Source organism: Oncorhynchus mykiss, chromosome 4 (genome assembly GCF_057628025.1).
Source record: "Oncorhynchus mykiss isolate SJ-2025 chromosome 4, ASM5762802v1, whole genome shotgun sequence".
Taxonomy (NCBI): domain Eukaryota; kingdom Metazoa; phylum Chordata; class Actinopteri; order Salmoniformes; family Salmonidae; genus Oncorhynchus; species Oncorhynchus mykiss.
In genome coordinates this window covers 7,056,430-7,074,707 of record NC_143025.1, presented here as the reverse complement: position 1 = coordinate 7,074,707, position 18,278 = coordinate 7,056,430, and the positions used below count along the sequence as shown (strand labels likewise).

The 18,278-nt window shown below is 42.9% G+C and overlaps 1 protein-coding gene across 2 annotated transcripts in view; it reads right to left on the bottom strand.

Annotated features, from left to right (window-relative positions):
• Window positions 1–4,962: 4,962 nt before the first annotated feature.
• LOC110522700 (plakophilin-3) overlaps window positions 4,963–18,278 on the bottom strand; it is a 54,831-nt gene continuing 41,515 nt past the window's right edge. For both annotated transcript variants that reach the window (XM_090231003.1, XM_090231002.1), the window contains 7 exons: window positions 17,127–17,244; window positions 16,354–16,518; window positions 16,029–16,211; window positions 14,694–14,847; window positions 14,243–14,438; window positions 11,504–11,591; window positions 4,963–6,614 (listed from right to left, as the gene is read on the bottom strand). In XM_090231003.1, coding sequence (XP_090087129.1) covers window positions 6,573–6,614; window positions 11,504–11,591; window positions 14,243–14,438; window positions 14,694–14,847; window positions 16,029–16,211; window positions 16,354–16,518; window positions 17,127–17,244 — 946 coding nt within the window. In that variant the 3' untranslated portion in view covers window positions 4,963–6,572. The remainder of the gene's footprint in view (window positions 6,615–11,503; window positions 11,592–14,242; window positions 14,439–14,693; window positions 14,848–16,028; window positions 16,212–16,353; window positions 16,519–17,126; window positions 17,245–18,278) is intronic.

Here is an 18,278-nt window from a genome sequence, read left to right as displayed (position 1 = left end):
TATATCTGGCCCAACCTACTAGACTAACCCTTATCTGGCTCAACCTAATAGACTAACCCTTATATCTGGCCCAACCTACTAGACTAACCCTTATCTGGCCCAACCTACTAGACTAACCCTTATATCTGGCCCAACCTACTAGACTAACTCTTATGTCTGTAATATTCCATCCATCCTCTCTGAGAACCAGCTAGTATGCAAACAAGGACAGGGCTGAGAACTCACAGGTAGTGTTTGAAAGCAACAGTCCTACTCAGTCGCAGTTCACACTGAATAAATTGAACTCAACCACTGAAAACAGATTTAATTCAATAGGGTTTTCAGTACATGTATCTAAAACCATCCGTTGAAAAAAACGATAAACCTATAATTCAAAAATGTTCGGGGTCAGAAAAAGGATCAAATGAAAGAAAACCACGTATATTGGTGGATTTACTCTAATCTGGTATATTATTTAGGGTTAGGAAAGTATTTATGAAAAATAAAAACAGGTTTGGAACGCCTTTACCCACAAAATATCTGATTCATCTTGAAAGTTGCCTTATTCAATTGTTAAATCCATGAAATATTGAAAGGTGAGGAAAGTGATAGGAGTTGAACAGTAGTCTATATAGTAGTCTATACATTTACCAGTGGCGTCAGGTGACGTTTAAGATGGAGTACTGCTATTTTTTTTAATGAGCATGGCCGTATACTTTTATAATATACAGTCATTAAGCAGTTTAGCAGTTACACCGACAGGCCCCTTTGCAATAAATGAATAAAACCAAAAGCTTACCTTGACTTGGAAGAGTTCCGGTGTTGGATAGCCAGATAGCTAACATAGCATCCCTCTCTGTTTGATAGCCAGATAGCTAACATAGCATCCCTCTCTGTTTGATAGCCAGATAGCTAACATAGCATCCCTCTCTGTTTGATAGCCAGATAGCTAACATAGCATCCCTCTCTGTTTGATAGCCAGATAGCTAACATAGCATCCCTCTCTGTTTGATAGCCAGATAGCTAACATAGCACCCCTCTCTGTTGGATAGCCATAGCCAGCTAGGTAACATAGCATCCCTCTCTGTTGGATAGCCATAGCCAGCTAGGTAACATAGCATCCCTCTCTGTTTGATAGCCAGCTAGGTAACATAGCATCCTTCTCTGTTGGATAGCCATAGCCAGCTAGGTAACATAGCATCCCTCTCTGTTGGATAGCCATAGCCAGCTAGGTAACATAGCATCCCTCTCTGTTTGAGCCGGGTGTTTGAGTAGACTAAACTAGCTAGCTGCATTCGCTAACTAAAAAAATATTAAATGTAGCTAGCTCTCACTTTATCTTGCTTCGCCTTCATTAAAAAAATAAAACATTGTTCAAAACTGTTAATCTATTGTCTTTTTCTCTCTTTGAGACAAACTACTCACCACATTTTATGCTGCAGTGCTAGCTAGCTGTAGCTTATGCTTTCAGTACTAGAATCGTTCTCTGATTCTTTGATTGGGTGGACAACATGTCAGTTCATCCTGCAAGAGCTCTGATAGGTTGAAGGACGTCCTCCCGAAGTTGTCATAAGTACAGTGTAAGTCAATGGAAGGGGGTGAGAACCATAAGCCTCCTAGGTTTTCTATTGAAGTCAATGTCCCTGAAGCTAGCTGTCCTCAAGCTACACCATGGTGCTACCCTACAGAGTGCAGCTGAGGCCTTCATTGCAAAACAGTGTGTTTTAATAAATAATTTGGTGACGTGAATATATTTAGTATAGATATATCTAAAAAGGCTACGTTTTATTTTTGTTTCACAAAAAAACAAACATCTGCAATTCACTGATGAGGATGGTCCTACTCTGAGGAGCCTCCACTGAAATCTACCCTAATACTCCTCACTAATCATAGCTACAGAAGCCCCTAGTTTGGGTCTCCACATTTCATATCTGCAAGTTATAATTACCAGCATTTCATTAACTTCACTGTGGAAAAGGTGATATGCTTCCGTTTGCTGCTATGTGACTGGTTTCACATTTGTCTCCAGCGATCAGAAGGTAAACTAGATCAAAAATAATTGTATTTTATATTTACAATCCACTTATCCAAACAGCTTACTCATTTACCTCTTAACAATAGCTCTTATCAAAACAGTGCCTTGCGAAAGTATTCGGCCCCCTTGAACTTTGCGACCTTTTGCCACATTTCAGGCTTCAAACATAAAGATATAAAACTGTATTTTTTTGTTAAGAATCAACAACAAGTGGGACACAATCATGAAGTGGAACGACATTTATTGGATATTTCAAACTTTTTTAACAAATCAAAAACTGAAAAATTGGGCGTGCAAAATTATTCAGCCCCCTTAAGTTAATACTTTGTAGCGCCACCTTTTGCTGCGATTACAGCTGTAAGTCGCTTGGGGTATGTCTATCAGTTTTGCACATCGAGAGACTGAAATTTTTTCCCATTCCTACTTGCAAAACAGCTCGAGCTCAGTGAGGTTGGATGGAGAGCATTTGTGAGCAGCAGTTTTCAGTTCTTTCCACAGATTCTCGATTGGATTCAGGTCTGGACTTTGACTTGGCCATTCTAACACCTGGATATGTTTATTTTTGAACCATTCCATTGTAGATTTTGCTTTATGTTTTGGATCATTGTCTTGTTGGAAGACAAATCTCCGTCCCAGTCTCAGGTCTTTTGCAGACTCCATCAGGTTTTCTTCCAGAATGGTCCTGTATTTGGCTCCATCCATCTTCCCATCAATTTTAACCATCTTCCCTGTCCCTGCTGAAGAAAAGCAGGCCCAAACCATGATGCTGCCACCACCATGTTTGACAGTGGGGATGGTGTGTTCAGGGTGATGAGCTGTGTTGCTTTTACGCCAAACATAACGTCTTGCAGTAGTTTATGTGTCGGGGGGCTAGGGTCAGTTTGTTATATCTGGAGTACTTCTCCTGTCCTATTCGGTGTCCTGTGTGAATCTAAGTGTGCGTTCTCTAATTCTCTCCTTCTCTCTTTCTCTCTCTCGGAGGACCTGAGCCCTAGGACCATGCCCCAGGACTACCTGACATGATGACTCCTTGCTGTCCCCAGTCCACCTGGCTGTGCTGCTGCTCCAGTTTCAACTGTTCTGCCTTATTATTATTCGACCATGCTGATCATTTATGAACATTTGAACATCTTGGCCATGTTCTGTTATAATCTCCACCCGGCACAGCCAGAAGAGGACTGGCCATCCCACATATGCTCTCTCTAATTCTCTCTTTCTTTCTCTCTCTCGGAGGACCTGAGCCCTAGGACCATGCCCCAGGAATACCTGACATGATGACTCCTTGCTGTCCCCAGTCCACCTGACTGTGCTGCTGCTCCAGTTTCAACTATTATGCCTTATTATTATTCGACCATGCTGGTCATTTATGAACATTTGAACATCTTGACCATGTTTTGTTATAATCTCCACCCGGCACAGCCAGAAGAGGACTGGCCACCCCACATAGCCTGGTTCCTCTCTAGGTTTCTTCCTAGGTTTTGGCCTTTCTAGGGAGTTTTTCCTAGCCACCGTGCTTCTTCACCTGCATTGCTTGCTGTTTGGGGTTTTAGGCTGGGTTTCTGTACAGCACTTTGAGATATCAGCTGATGTACGAAGGGCTATATAAAATAAATTTGATTGAAAATGAATTTGATTTGATTGATTGCATTGTTGCCAAAAAGTTTCATCTGACCAGAGCACCTTCTTCCACATGTTTGGTGTGTCTCCCAGGTGGCTTGTGGCAAACTTTAAACAACACTTTTTATGGATATCTTTAAGAAATGGCTTTCTTCTTGCCACTCTTCCATAAAGGCCAGATTTGTGCAATATACGACTGATTGTTGTCCTATGGACAGAGTCTCCCACCTCAGCTGTAGATCTCTGCAGTTCATCCAGAGTGATCATGGGCCTCTTGGCTGCATCTCTGATCAGTCTTCTCCTTGTATGAGCTGAAAGTTTAGAGGGACGGCCAGGTCTTGGTAGATTTGCAAGTGGTCTGATACTCCTTCCATTTCAATATTATCGCTTGCACAGTGCTCCTTGGGATGTTTAAAGCTTGGGAAATCTTTTTGTATCCAAATCCGGCTTTAAACTTCTTCACAACAGTATCTCGGACCTGCCTGGTGTGTTCCTTGTTCTTCATGATGCTCTCTGCGCTTTTAACGGACCTCTGAGACTATCACAGTGCAGGTGCATTTATACGGAGACTTGATTACACACAGGTGGATTGTATTTATCATCATTAGTCATTTAGGTCAACATTGGATCATTCAGAGATCCTCACTGAACTTCTGGAGAGAGTTTGCTGCACTGAAAGTAAAGGGGCTGAATAATTTTGCACGCCCAATTTTTCAGTTTTTAGATTTGTTAAAAAAGTTTGAAATATCCAATAAATGTCGTTCCACTTCATGATTGTGTCCCACTTGTTGTTGATTCTTCACAAAAAAATACAGTTTTATATCTTTATGTTTGAAGCCTAAAATGTGTCAAAAGGTCGCAAAGTTCAAGGGGGCCGAATACTTTCGCAAGGCACTGTAGCTCTTATCCATAGCTCTTATGCCATCGGCCCCATAGAGTAGTTATTTAGGAAGCAAGTTCATTTGTAGATCAGTCGGTCTGTCAGAGTCGATGCTCTCAAAACACGGCCACTTTCAGTCTTCTGCATGGAGCTGAAATGCTGATCGATCCTGTTATGAAAGAGCAGAAGTTTTTCTCTGAACACGTGACCTGACCAGCAGAAGCCCAGAAGGCCCAGAAGTTGTTCTCTGAACACGTGACCTGACCAGCAGAAGCCCAGAAGGCCCAGAAGTTGTTCTCTGAACACGTGACCTGACCAGCAGAAGCCCAGAAGGCCCAGAAGTTTTTCATATCACATTTAATGCATGTCCAATAAAACACCCTGACCCTGGTTGACGTGAAACCTCAAAAGAACATCTATTATCTATTCTCACACTCGCTAACCAAACTCCTTCAGTGACGTCAGCTTTATTAGTTACAAATGACACAGATTTATTCGACCTGCAGTTAACACTCAAAAAGTACATTGTAAAAATAGTTGTTGATTATTTTTTTCACACCGTAAATGTAAATAAGAATGGTCTCAGTCTAATGACGGACACAAAGCAGTTGTTTGTCTTCTCTTTGATGTAAAACAAAAAAAAGTTTAAGCCACTGTGTAAAGCTTTTAAAAGCAATCGCATGATTCCCTTTCTGAGTCATTATTGTAGGTCATTCATGCAGGTGTCAGTAGTTCAGTTTTTCCACACATCCATAAAAACATACATTCAGTTCTAATTTATAACTCATTATAACTCAGTGATACTGTGGTTTATAACTCATTATAACTCTCAGTGATACTCTGGGTTTATAACTCATTATAACTCTCAGTGATACTCTGGTTTATAACTCATTATAACTCTCAGTGATACTCTGGTTTATAACTCTCAGCGATACTCTGGTTTATAACTCATAACTCTCAGAGATACTCTGGTTTATAACTCATTATAACTCTCAGTGATACTCTGGTTTATAACTCTCAGCGATACTCTGGTTTATAACTCATAACTCTCAGAGATACTCTGGTTTATAACTCATTATAACTCTCAGTGATACTCTGGTTTATAACTCTCAGCGATACTCTGGTTTATAACTCTCAGCGATACTCTGGTTTATATCTCATTATAGCTCAGTGATACTCTGGTTTATAACTCTCAGTGATACTCTGGTTTATATCTCATTATAGCTCAGTGATACTCTGGTTTATAACTCTCAGCGATACTCTGGTTTATATCTCATTATAGCTCAGTGATACTCTGGTTTTGTCTGAGAAATAAACAACACCAAACTAATAGAAAACACAATGAACAACATCAATAATTCAACCCTTCAGCAAAAGTAAAAAGCACCAGTGATAGCAAACCATCCCTTTACTAGCAGTGTTGTGTTGTGACAATGGCCATAAGTGTAGGCTATAACAGCACAAACTGATCTGGGACCAGGGTTAACAAAATGGGGGGCCTAAAGTCGTTGGGATTGTGTCAAACCACGCTTGCTAAGGCAGGAGAAATGAGTCATAGCATTATTGGTTACAGCAGACTGATTGGTTACATTGAGAAAAAAAAAGTCCCTGATTCCATCATATAGAACATACAGCACTCAAAGCTACAGCATTGAATACATATTAAACTCAACATATAGCATTGACTACATATTAAACTCAACATATAGCATTGACTACATATTAAACTCAACATATAGCATTGAATACATATAAACTCAACATATAGCATTGAATAGATACGGTATTCAAGCTCACAAGGAAAAGGGGGTACGTTATCATCATAGTCCACCATTAAGGTCGTCCCTAAACAGGTTCCATCTTTGTCGTCACTATGCACTGTAGTACAGTTCATCCAACTCCATGTGTGCGTAAGTAGGAAGTAGCCCAAGGAGCAATGTTTTCAGTTGTACAGACCAGTCTTTGACCACTGAAGTGATCAGACACGTTTCCAGACGCTTGGCAGAAGGAGAGAGAGAGAGAGAGAGAGAGACATTGTATCTGTTCCTCTTCTTTTTTTTTTTAGATTGTCATGTCTGCAAAGTCTGGTCGTGTGAACCCTTTCTGTAAAACACAAACACGAGAGACATTTTGTCAGGGCATATATCAAAGTATGTATTATACTGTTAGCTTTGTCCCAGATTTGTTTGTCCAGAATGACAATGACAACTGTGTATAAGTCTTGAATTAGAAAGAAAAAAAAATGTATTTTTGTCAACTCCGTAAAACATTAACTCTGTCAGAGTGCTGAAAGATCTGATAGAATTTTTATGTTTTCATTTTCCATATTTTACAAATGTTTGTATTGAACTTACATTTTTAGAGGCAAAAATTTGAGGTCTGTGTTGAGTATTTGTTGTTAACTCAATCACTGACTAACCGCCCTCAGAGGAAAACAAAGACCTAAAAACTCTCTTTTGGTATTTGTTTCATTAGTCCATCGTTGCAAAACCTGATCTGGGACCAGGCTAACATACTGATCTGGGACCAGGCTAACATACGGATCTGGGACCAGGCTAACATACTGATCTGGGACCAGGCTAACATACTGATCTGGGACCAGGCTAACATACGGATCTGGGACCAGGCTAACATACGGATCTGGGACCAGGCTAACATACTGATCTGGGACCAGGCTAACATACTGATCTGGGACCAGGCTAACATACTGATCTGGGACCAGGCTAACATACTGATCTGGGACCAGGCTAACATACTGATCTGGGACCAGGCTAACATACTGATCTGAGACCAGGCTAACATACTGATCTGGGACCAGGCTAACATACTAACATACTGATCTGAGACCAGGCTAACATACTGATCTGAGACCAGGCTAACATACTGATCTGAGACCAGGCTAACATACTGATCTGGGACCAGGCTAACATACTGATCTGGGACCAGACTAACATACTGATCTGGGACCAGGCTAACATACTGATCTGAGACCAGGCTAACATACTGATCTGGGACCAGGCTAACATACTAACATACTGATCTGGGACCAGGCTAACATACTGATCTGGGACCAGGCTAACATACTGATCTGAGACCAGGCTAACATACTGATCTGGGACCAGGCTAACATACTGATCTGGGACCAGGCTAACATACTGATCTGGGACCAGGCTAACATACTGATCTGGGACCAGGCTAACATACTGATCTGGGACCAGGCTAACATACTGATCTGGGACCAGACTAACATACTGATCTGGGACCAGGCTAACATACTGATCTGAGACCAGGCTAACATACTGATCTGGGACCAGGCTAACATACTAACATACTGACCTGGGACCAGGCTAACATACTGATCTGAGACCAGGCTAACATACTGATCTGAGACCAGGCTAACATACTGATCTGGGACCAGGCTAACATACTGATCTGGGACCAGACTAACATACTGATCTGGGACCAGGCTAACATACTGATCTGGGACCAGGCTAACATACTGATCTGGGACCAGACTAACATACTGATCTGGGACCAGGCTAACATACTGATCTGAGACCAGGCTAACATACTGATCTGGGACCAGGCTAACATACTAACATACTGATCTGGGACCAGGCTAACATACTGATCTGGGACCAGGCTAACATACTGATCTGAGACCAGGCTAACATACTGATCTGGGACCAGGCTAACATACTGATCTGGGACCAGGCTAACATACTGATCTGGGACCAGGCTAACATACTGATCTGGGACCAGGCTAACATACTGATCTGGGAACAGGCTAACATACTGATCTGGGATCAGGCTAACATACTGATCTGAGACCAGGCTAACATACTGATCTGGGACCAGGCTAACATACTGATCTGGGACCAGGCTAACATACTGATCTGGGACCAGGCTAACATACTGATCTGGGACCAGGCTAACATACTAACATACTGACCTGGGACCAGGCTAACATACTGATCTGAGACCAGGCTAACATACTGATTTGAGACCAGGCTAACATACTGATCTGAGACCAGGCTAACATACTGATCTGGGACCAGGCTAACATACTAACATACTGACCTGGGACCAGGCTAACATACTGATTTGAGACCAGGCTAACATACCCATCTGGGACCAGGCTAACATACTGATCTGAGACCAGGCTAACATACTGATCTGGGACCAGGCTAACATACTGATCTGGGACCAGGCTAACATACTGATCTGGGACCAGGCTAACATACTGATCTGGGACCAGGCTAACATACTGATCTGGGACCAGGCTAAAATACTGATCTGGGACCAGGCTAACATACTAACATACTGATCTGGGACCAGGCTAACATACTAATATCATGATCTGAGACCAGGCTAACATACTGATCTGGGACCAGGCTAACATACTAACATACTGATCTGGGACCAGGCTAACATACTGATCTGGGACCAGGCTAACATACTAACATACTGATCTGGGACCAGGCTAACATACTAACATACTGATCTGGGACCAGGCTAACATACTAACATACTGATCTGGGACCAGGCTAACATACTAACATACTGATCTGGGACCAGGCTAACATACTAACATACTGATCTGGGAACAGGCTAACATACTGATCTGGGATCAGGCTAACATACTGATCTGGGACCAGGCTAACATACTAACATACTGATCTGGGACCAGGCTAACATACTGTGTGTGAACATTGAACCTCAGAAAAGGATAGTAAACTGTGTCAAGTAAAAAATGCAGTGCTCGTGACCTTTGAGCTTGACACACACAGCCTGTACACTAACTCATGTTGCTGTCTAATGTCCATAAGGTGTAACAACCCCATCAGAGATGTTCTAACAGAACTCAGTCCCAAGGAATTTATTACACGTGACAGTTGAACATGTTTGGAATTGTTTCTTTTATGACAAACTGTTCAAATAGTTCTACTGAAGAAAAAAAAAACATTCCATGGAGAAGAAGCATGCAGGTACTGTAGAGGGAGGTAGATATTATGTTGGGTGTGTTGGGACTTGTTCACCAGGAAATCACTTTAGATAGAGAGCTGCACCCTTTTAGGTAGGGCTAACCACAAATCTAAAACAGCAATCATTCTAGCAAGCCTCTCCCTAAGTGTGTGTGTGTGTGTGTCTGCTTACAAAAGCATATATCGTGGGTTTGATTCCCACGAAAATCTACGCATGCATGTCGCTTTGGATAAAAGAGTCTGCTAAAATGGCAGATATTTCTATATACTACTGTGTGTGAGCATACGGATTACATTAAGTAGGAACCAAAACATCTAGGTTAAGTGTAATGTGCTGTTTTACAGGGTCAGTCATAGTAGTACAACGCCCCTGGAGCAAATTAAGGTTAAGTGCCTTGCTCAAGGACACGTGTTCACCTGGTGGGGCTCAGGTATTCGGACCTCTCTGTGACTTTCCCAACGCTCTAACCACCAGATTACCGGCTGCCCAACCGTTAGGGGTCTATCTTCTTTTCATTGAACCCTCCCTATCCTCAAGGCTGGTTAACGGAATGCAAAACAACGTCACACACACACACACACACACACACACACACACACACACACACACACACACACACACACACACACAGACACAGGAATGAGGGTTGGGTTCTACAGTCACCCATTCACTTCGAGGTGAACGATTAGGTGAGAGTTTCCCAGCTTTATATCTAAGCACTGATAAATTACTTTACAACGTGTGTGTGTGTGTATGTGTGTGTGTTTGTGTACATGCATGCATGTGAATGACAGATAAACAGCTCTGACTCTTTACCAGACAAAAGGAGACAGCAGACCACTCTACTGTAGTTGAAAGCTCTGACTCTCTACCAGACACTAGGAGACAGCAGACAGCTCTACTGTAGTTGAAAGCTCTGACTCTCTACCAGACAAGGGGAGACAGCAGACAGCTCTACTGTAGTTGAAAGCTCTGACTCTCTACCAGACACTAGGAGACAGCAGACAGCTCTACTGTAGTTGAAAGCTCTGACTCTCTACCAGACAAGAGGAGACAGCAGACAGCTCAACTGTAGTTGAAAGTAGAGCAACAGGAGATGAATTTTACAGGGAATCCCCTCCCTACTCATTATTAACCAATGTCCACAGGAATTTGGGTTCCTCATATTGTATTCACACAGTTTTTTCAGACTTTGAGAGATGTTACATGAACAATAAGCTCCTCTGATAGTGTCTGAACATTATATCATGTGATGCATCAGTGCTACCTATAGAACGCTTCCTCCTGACTGTTTCTGTGATTCACACAGCCGTGTTAGCACCCCCTCCAAACCAAATTACCCAGCAATGAGGCAAGAGATTCTTCTCAAACTCCTCTCTACCAGTACAACACGTGTTCTGTCCTTAGTGTCCCCTCCTCTCTACCATTCTCCAGTAGTCTGTGATCCTCCTCTCTACCATTCTCCAGTAGTCTGTGATCCTCCTCTCTACCATTCTCCAGTAGTCTGTGATCCTCCTCTCTACCATTCTCCAGTAGTCTGTGATTCTCCTCTCTACCATTCTCCAGTAGTCTGTGATTCTCCTCTCTACCATTCTCCAGTAGTCTGTGATCCACCTCTCTACCATTCTCCAGTAGTCTGTGATCCTCCTCTCTACCATTCTCCAGTAGTCTGTGATTCTCCTCTCTACCATTCTCCAGTAGTCTGTGATCCACCACTCTACCATTCTCCAGTAGTCTGTGATCCTCCTCTCTACCATTCTCTAGTGATCTGTGATCCTCCTCTACCATTATCCAGTAGTCTGTGAACCTCCTCTCTACCATTCTCCAGTAGTCTGTGATCCTCCTCTCTACAATTATCCAGTAGTCTGTGATCCTCCTCTCTACCATTCTCTAGTGGTCTGTGATCTTCCTCTCTACCTTTCTCTAGTGGTCTATGATCCTCCTCTCTACCATTCTCTAGTAGTCTATGATCCTCCTCTCTACCATTCTCCAGGGGTGTTTCTCACCTGTTTGTAGTCCTTGTGCAGCTTCTTGTATTGGAACATGTTGCAGAGGACTGTGGCTGCTGCTTTGGCTGCTTTCAGCTTCCCAGGACTACAAGAGAGACAACACAAAGACCAGGATATGAACTAGCAGGACTACAAGAGAGACAACACAAAGACCAGGTTAAGAACTAGCAGGACTACAAGAGAGACAACACAAAGACCAGGTTAAGAACTAGCAGGACTACAAGAGAGACAACACAAAGACCAGGTTAAGAACTAGCAGGACTACAAGAGAGACAACACAAAGACCAGGTTAAGAGCTAGCAGGACTACAAGAGAGACAACACAAAGACCAGGTTAAGAACTAGCAGGACTACAAGAGAGACAACACAAAGACCAGGATATGAACTAGCAGGACTACAAGAGAGACAACACAAAGACCAGGTTAAGAACTAGCAGGACTACAAGAGAGACAACATAAAGACCAGGATATGAACTAGCGGGACTACAAGAGAGACAACATAAAGACCAGGATATGAACTAGCAGGACTACAAGAGAGACAACATAAAGACCAGGATATGAACTAGCAGGACTACAAGAGAGACAACATAAAGACCAGGATATGAACTAGCAGGACTACAAGAGAGACAACATAAAGACCAGGATATGAACTAGCAGGACTACAAGAGAGACAACATAAAGACCAGGATATGAACTAGCAGGACTACAAGAGAGACAACATAAAGACCAGGATATGAACTAGCAGGACTACAAGAGAGACAACATAAAGACCAGGATATGAACTAGCAGGACTACAAGAGAGACAACACAAAGACCAGGATATGAACTAGCAGTTGGACTGAGATTCGCTCTAATTGCAGGAAAGTGTAGAGTGGGAGCAACAGAAGACAGAGAAAATGACAAGGTGCCGTTGAGGAACTAGAGCAAGCACACTTGTCGTTGTTTTGTTTTGTAAAGCAAATCTGCATTCCCGCCATCACACAATTACTGTTGTTGTTTGCGCAATCCAAACAACAACAACAAACGGTCCGTTATAGATCTCAATCTGGGTCAGGTGAGCATCATTTGAAAGGCTGTTCTATTGCTAAGGTAACTAGCTAAGTTCTACGTTCTAAAGTTCTACGTTCTAAAGTTCTACGTTCTAAAGTTCTAAGTTCTACGTTCTAAAGTTCTACGTTCTAAAGTTCTATGTTCTAAAGTTCTAAAGTTCTACGTTCTAAAGTTCTACGTTCTAAAGTTCTACGTTCTAAAGTTCTATGTTCTAAAGTTCTAAGTTCTAAAATACGATCCTACAGTGTTAGGCGTCACAAGGCAATTCAGAGAAACACAATCATTTTGGTGCACACAGAAAGGACAAGACGTTGGGACAACATGATTCTCTATGACATTTTTGTCAAAAAAATTAGTTTGTCACATATAATTGACCTTAAGATTGTTTTTCTTATGTCTGTGGAGTTAGATTTTTTTTTTAAAGTACATTTTAAGTGAAGAAAATAATGAAAAACTAGAAAGATCTATCTGCATGAAACTATTTTGAACTTGGGCACTATAAGGTTATATCTGCAATCCAATCACAAGCCTGAACAAATACAGACGGACCAATCAGAACACGTCTTTGCCATCTGCCTCTAAATAAAAAAAACACAGACAGAAATCTTAACGTAATTGATTGTCGTCACATCGTTGTTCAGTGATGACAGTAATTAGTCTGATGATCATAATACAATTCCTAAAGTATTTGATGATGTGTTCTGACTCTTTCTTGGTAAAAAAAAAAGACTGTTATTCTATCATGTTTGTATTCAAATAGCTACAGTTTTGTTAAAAACGAAACATGTCTGACTCAGGATTCAGGATTGTCAGCCCGATTACAGCTGAACCCAGATGAACATTTCAGAGACATCTGGTTTTATCTGCGACCGTATCCTCCTGAAAAACCCACACATTTACAAATGACTCAGGATTTTAATACTCTGCACTCTTTAGCTACCTTTAAGGTGAAGACTATAATGGGTTATTCACTACAAAACAGTTGTGAGATCTGAGATGTGAAAGCGTTGCTGCTCAATATCTCAGAACTATGCTTTGCAGAGATAAAACCTTCCGAGTCTCATGACTTCCTAGTCCCAAGGTCACGAGGAGTCATGAGTGCATTCAGGAGCGTGTTCCGGCGGCAAATTGTCTTCACAATAGACAAACATAGGCTCATTCTGTTCAGAACAACCCAGGGGTTATGACCCCAAGGGATCTTGTAACTGTTCATCAGACATGGTGGTCATAAACGTTGGCACTGGTATTATGACATCAGTTTTATGATTTGGAAATGTGAAGTGCATATTTGGGACTCGGGTGTTTTGGCTTGTTTGATGTCAAAGTGGTATTTATTATAATCCTCAACGTTTCATCTTTTCAAAATACACATAGTCGTCTTAATTTACAGCATTTCCCCTCACTCAGACGACAACAAATGTGCAAAAGTTGCCCAATTAGCAAGGAGGGATGGGGGGGACAACTTGTCAACCCTGTTACTTTATAGGCACTTATTATAGTCATTTTTTAAAAATGTATCTTCTTGAGATGTGAAAATATGTTTTTTATGAAGTTAAACATGTGCTCTTTATGACAGAATGTTGACAGAATGAAGTCAAACATTACACTTCTTAAAAAATGTGCATGGAATCGGTGGAATGACCCAGCAGCAAGAAACACCGCTACCGATATTTCTCCCTATCCCGTACCTGCTGTCGTTGGAGTTCTTGATGGCCACCAGTTTTTGCAGCCCGTCAAAGAAAGTGATGTCCCGGGCCGCGACGGAGCTGCAGGTCACCAGGTTGTTCAACGCTCCACAGATGTTGACCACCACGTCGCTGGACGGCTCCTTCTGTTGACCGTCAGCAGGCAGCTTGTCCACCAGGTTGTTCACTGTCTTGGTTGCTAGAAGGAGAAGAAAAAAAAAGAAGGGTTGATCTCATTGAATTCATCCCACACGGTAGTCAAATCCCCCCCTGAAATAGACAGATATGGCTTTTGTTAGTCTTCTTGTGTTTGTTTTGGTCCTTGCTCTGGTTTGTTAATAACACATCTCACATTGACGTCCTTGAATTGCTCGCCTTTCTCTCAAAGCTTATATGGAGGATGAGGTTCAGAGGCAATCAAGGATTTGATATAAAAAGGGTCCTGGTTACTGACCCATGGCGTTCTTGTCCTTGGCATGGCGTGACAGGTTTCTGAGGAAGCCGGTGAGGGATCTCAGCTCCAGGTCATTATTGGTCCTCAGTTTGTCCAACATCACAGGAAGCATCCTCTCTTGCTCGAGAGCCACACGACTCAGCACCCCCGCCCACTGAGGAGGAAAAGAGAGAAAAGTCTTTCTGCGTTAGTATTTCTCAAACTACTGACAGTACCCCCCCCCCCCCCCCCCCCCCACAAATCCCGTTTTGCTCTGTCTGAAGTAAACCCTTATGTGCAACTGATCATTGGGCTTATTTTCTTATGAGTTAATTACACCCTGTAGAAAGGCAAGGTACCCACAGGGGTTCTAGTACCCCAGCTAGAGAGAGACACTGCCATCGTTCTATGAATGCTGAGTGAACTATAGAGATCACTGATGTAAGTGATGTCAGTTGCAGTTGTCATTGTCAGGTGACCAAGTCCGGTACAAAACAATCACTATCAGTGGCCTGGTCACATATCAGTGGCCTGGAGCACATATCAGTGGCCAGGTCACATATCAGTGGCCTGGTCACATATCAGTGGCCTGGTCACATATCAGTGGCCTGGTCACATATCAGTGGCCTGGTCACATATCAGTGGCCTGGTCACATATCAGTGGCCTGGTCACATATCAGTGGCCTGGAGCACATATCAGTGGCCAGGTCACATATCAGTGGCCTGGTCACATATCAGTGGCCTGGTCACATATCAGTGGCCTGGTCACATATCAGTGGCCTGGTCACATATCAGTGGCCTGGTCACATATCAGTGGCCTGGTCACATATCAGTGGCCTGGAGCACATATCAGTGGCCTGGAGCACATATCAGTGGCCTGGAGCACATATCAGTGGCCTGGTCACATCAGTGGCCTGGTCACATATCAGTGGCCAGGTCACATATCAGTGGCCTGGTCACATATCAGTGGCCTGGAGCACATATCAGTGGCCTGGAGCACATATCAGTGGCCTGGAGCACATATCAGTGGTCTGGTCACATATCAGTGGCCTGGTCACATATCAGTGGCCTGGTCACAGAGGCTTCACGGATAGTTTGAGGAGCCTGTTTATGATCCCCTAGTTTATCTGGCACAGGGGACGAGTGGTGAGGTGAGATGACTCCATAGTCTATCTGACACCGCCAGGGGACGGGTGGGGAGGTGAGATAACTCCATAGTCTATCTGACACCGCCAGGGGATGGGTGGGGAGTTGAAATGACTCCATATTCTATCTGGCACCGCCAGGGGACGGGTCGTGAGGTTTAAGATGGTGACGAGAGAAGGACCATTGGCAGTGGGAATTATAAACACTCACTCTCTTGTCTCCAGCTGTGATGTTCTGCAGGGCCCCGGCTGCAGCCTCGCGGGTGGTGGAGTTGAACTCACAGCCCTGCAGCACGCGGTTATACAGCCCCACCACCTGGGGGTGCCACAGCCACTCCAGACCCTTGGGCACGCGGGCCACCTCCGTGAATGTAACCAGGTCCTGGTTCATCTTCTGTAAAAAGGAGAAGGTCAGGGGTCAATGTGATACAGGACTTCCGTTTAGACAAAGACAGGGTCATTCTGAAGACCACCAAGACTACGGTTCAACTGCTAAACTGACAGAAGAAGAAGAAGATTGACACTGTGATACATACATTTTTTACTTTCTTGCTCTGAGGCGTGAAGCAACCAATGGCTTCACTCCTGCTGGTGTCCTGGCCTCTGGTTGGTCCTTCCAGACGTAGCATGGCCGAGGGCGGGATCTCACTGTACAGCTGATAGGAGAGGTTCCTCATAACACACACTGCGTTCTCCACTCCCTGGACACACACACACACAAGTTGAATAGATTTTAATACCAAAGTCCAACATGTGAGGCTTTCACATGAACAAATGTACCATAGAATGTTGAGTATATATTTAATTCCCATGACGACACGTTCGACACCTGATCGAAGAAAAACACTGAAGGTACAGTTACGCATTGTGACAATTGTTCTGCAAATACCACACGGCTAAGTAACTTTCCTACCTTGTACTCCAGTCCACTATCTGCACTCCAGTCCACTATCTGCACTCCAGTCCACTATCTGCACTCCAGTCCACTATCTGCACTCCAGTCCACTATCTGCACTCCAGTCCACTATCTGCACTCCAGTCCACTATCTGCACTCCAGTCCACTATCTGCACTCCAGTCCACTATCTGCACTCCAGTCCACTATCTGCACTCCAGTCCACTATCTGTACTCCAGTCCACTATCTGTACTCCAGTCCACTATCTGTACTCCAGTCCACTATCTGTACTCCAGTCCACTATCTGTACTCCAGTCCACTATCTGTACTCCAGTCCACTATCTGTACTCCAGTCCACTATCTGTACTCCAGTCCACTATCTGTACTCCAGTCCACTACGTAGCTCATTCTCACCTTTTCCTCCACCTTGCCTTCCTGTAGCGAGGCCTGGATGTATCCTACCAGGGCATCCACCAGACCGTTGGTCTCCCGCATCTGACGTCTGGTCTTCTCATTCACTGAGCTCAGGTTCCTGGGGACAGCAGGGTGAGAGGTCAGAGACGGGATAGGCAAACAGAAATCCAAGAACAACGAACTGACATTTATCAAAGAGCTGACGTGTCAATGAACTGTCATGGGTCAATGAAGTGAAATGGGTCAATGAAGTGAAATGGGTCAATGAAGTGAAATGGGTCAATGAAGTGAAATGGGTCAATGAAGTGAAATGGGTCAATGAAGTGAAATGGGTCAATGAAGTGAAATGGGTCAATGAACTGACATATCAATGAACTGAAATGGGTCAATGAACTGAAATGGGTCAATGAACTGAAATGGGTCAATGAACTGAAATGGGTCAATGAACTGACATATCAATGAAATGACATATCAATGAACTGACATATCAATGAACAGAAATGGGTCAATGAACTGAAATGGGTCAATGAACTGAAATGGGTCAATGAACTGAAATGGGTCAATGAACTGACATATCAATGAACTGACATATCAATGAACTGAAATGGGTCAATGAACTGAAATGGGTCAATGAACTGAAATGGGTCAATGAACTGACATATCAATGAACTGACATATCAATGAACTGAAATGGGTCAATGAACTGACATGTCAATGAACTGAAATGGGTCAATGAACTGAAATTGGTCAATGAACTGACATATCAATGAACTGAAATGGGTCAATGAACTGACATATCAATGAACTGAAATGGGTCAATGAACTGACATATCAATGAACTGAAATGGGTCAATGAACTCACATATCAATGAACTGACATGTCAATTAACTGAAATGGGTCAATGAACTGACATATCAATGAACTGAAATGGGTCAATGAACTGAAATGGGTCAATGAACTGACATATCAATGAACTGACATATCAATGAACTGAAATGGGTCAATGAACTGAAATTTGTCAATGAACTGACATATCAATGAACTGACATATCAATGAACTGAAATGGGTCAATGAACTGAAATGGGTCAATGAACTGAAATGGGTCAATGAACTGACATATCAATGAACTGAAATGGGTCAATGAACTGAC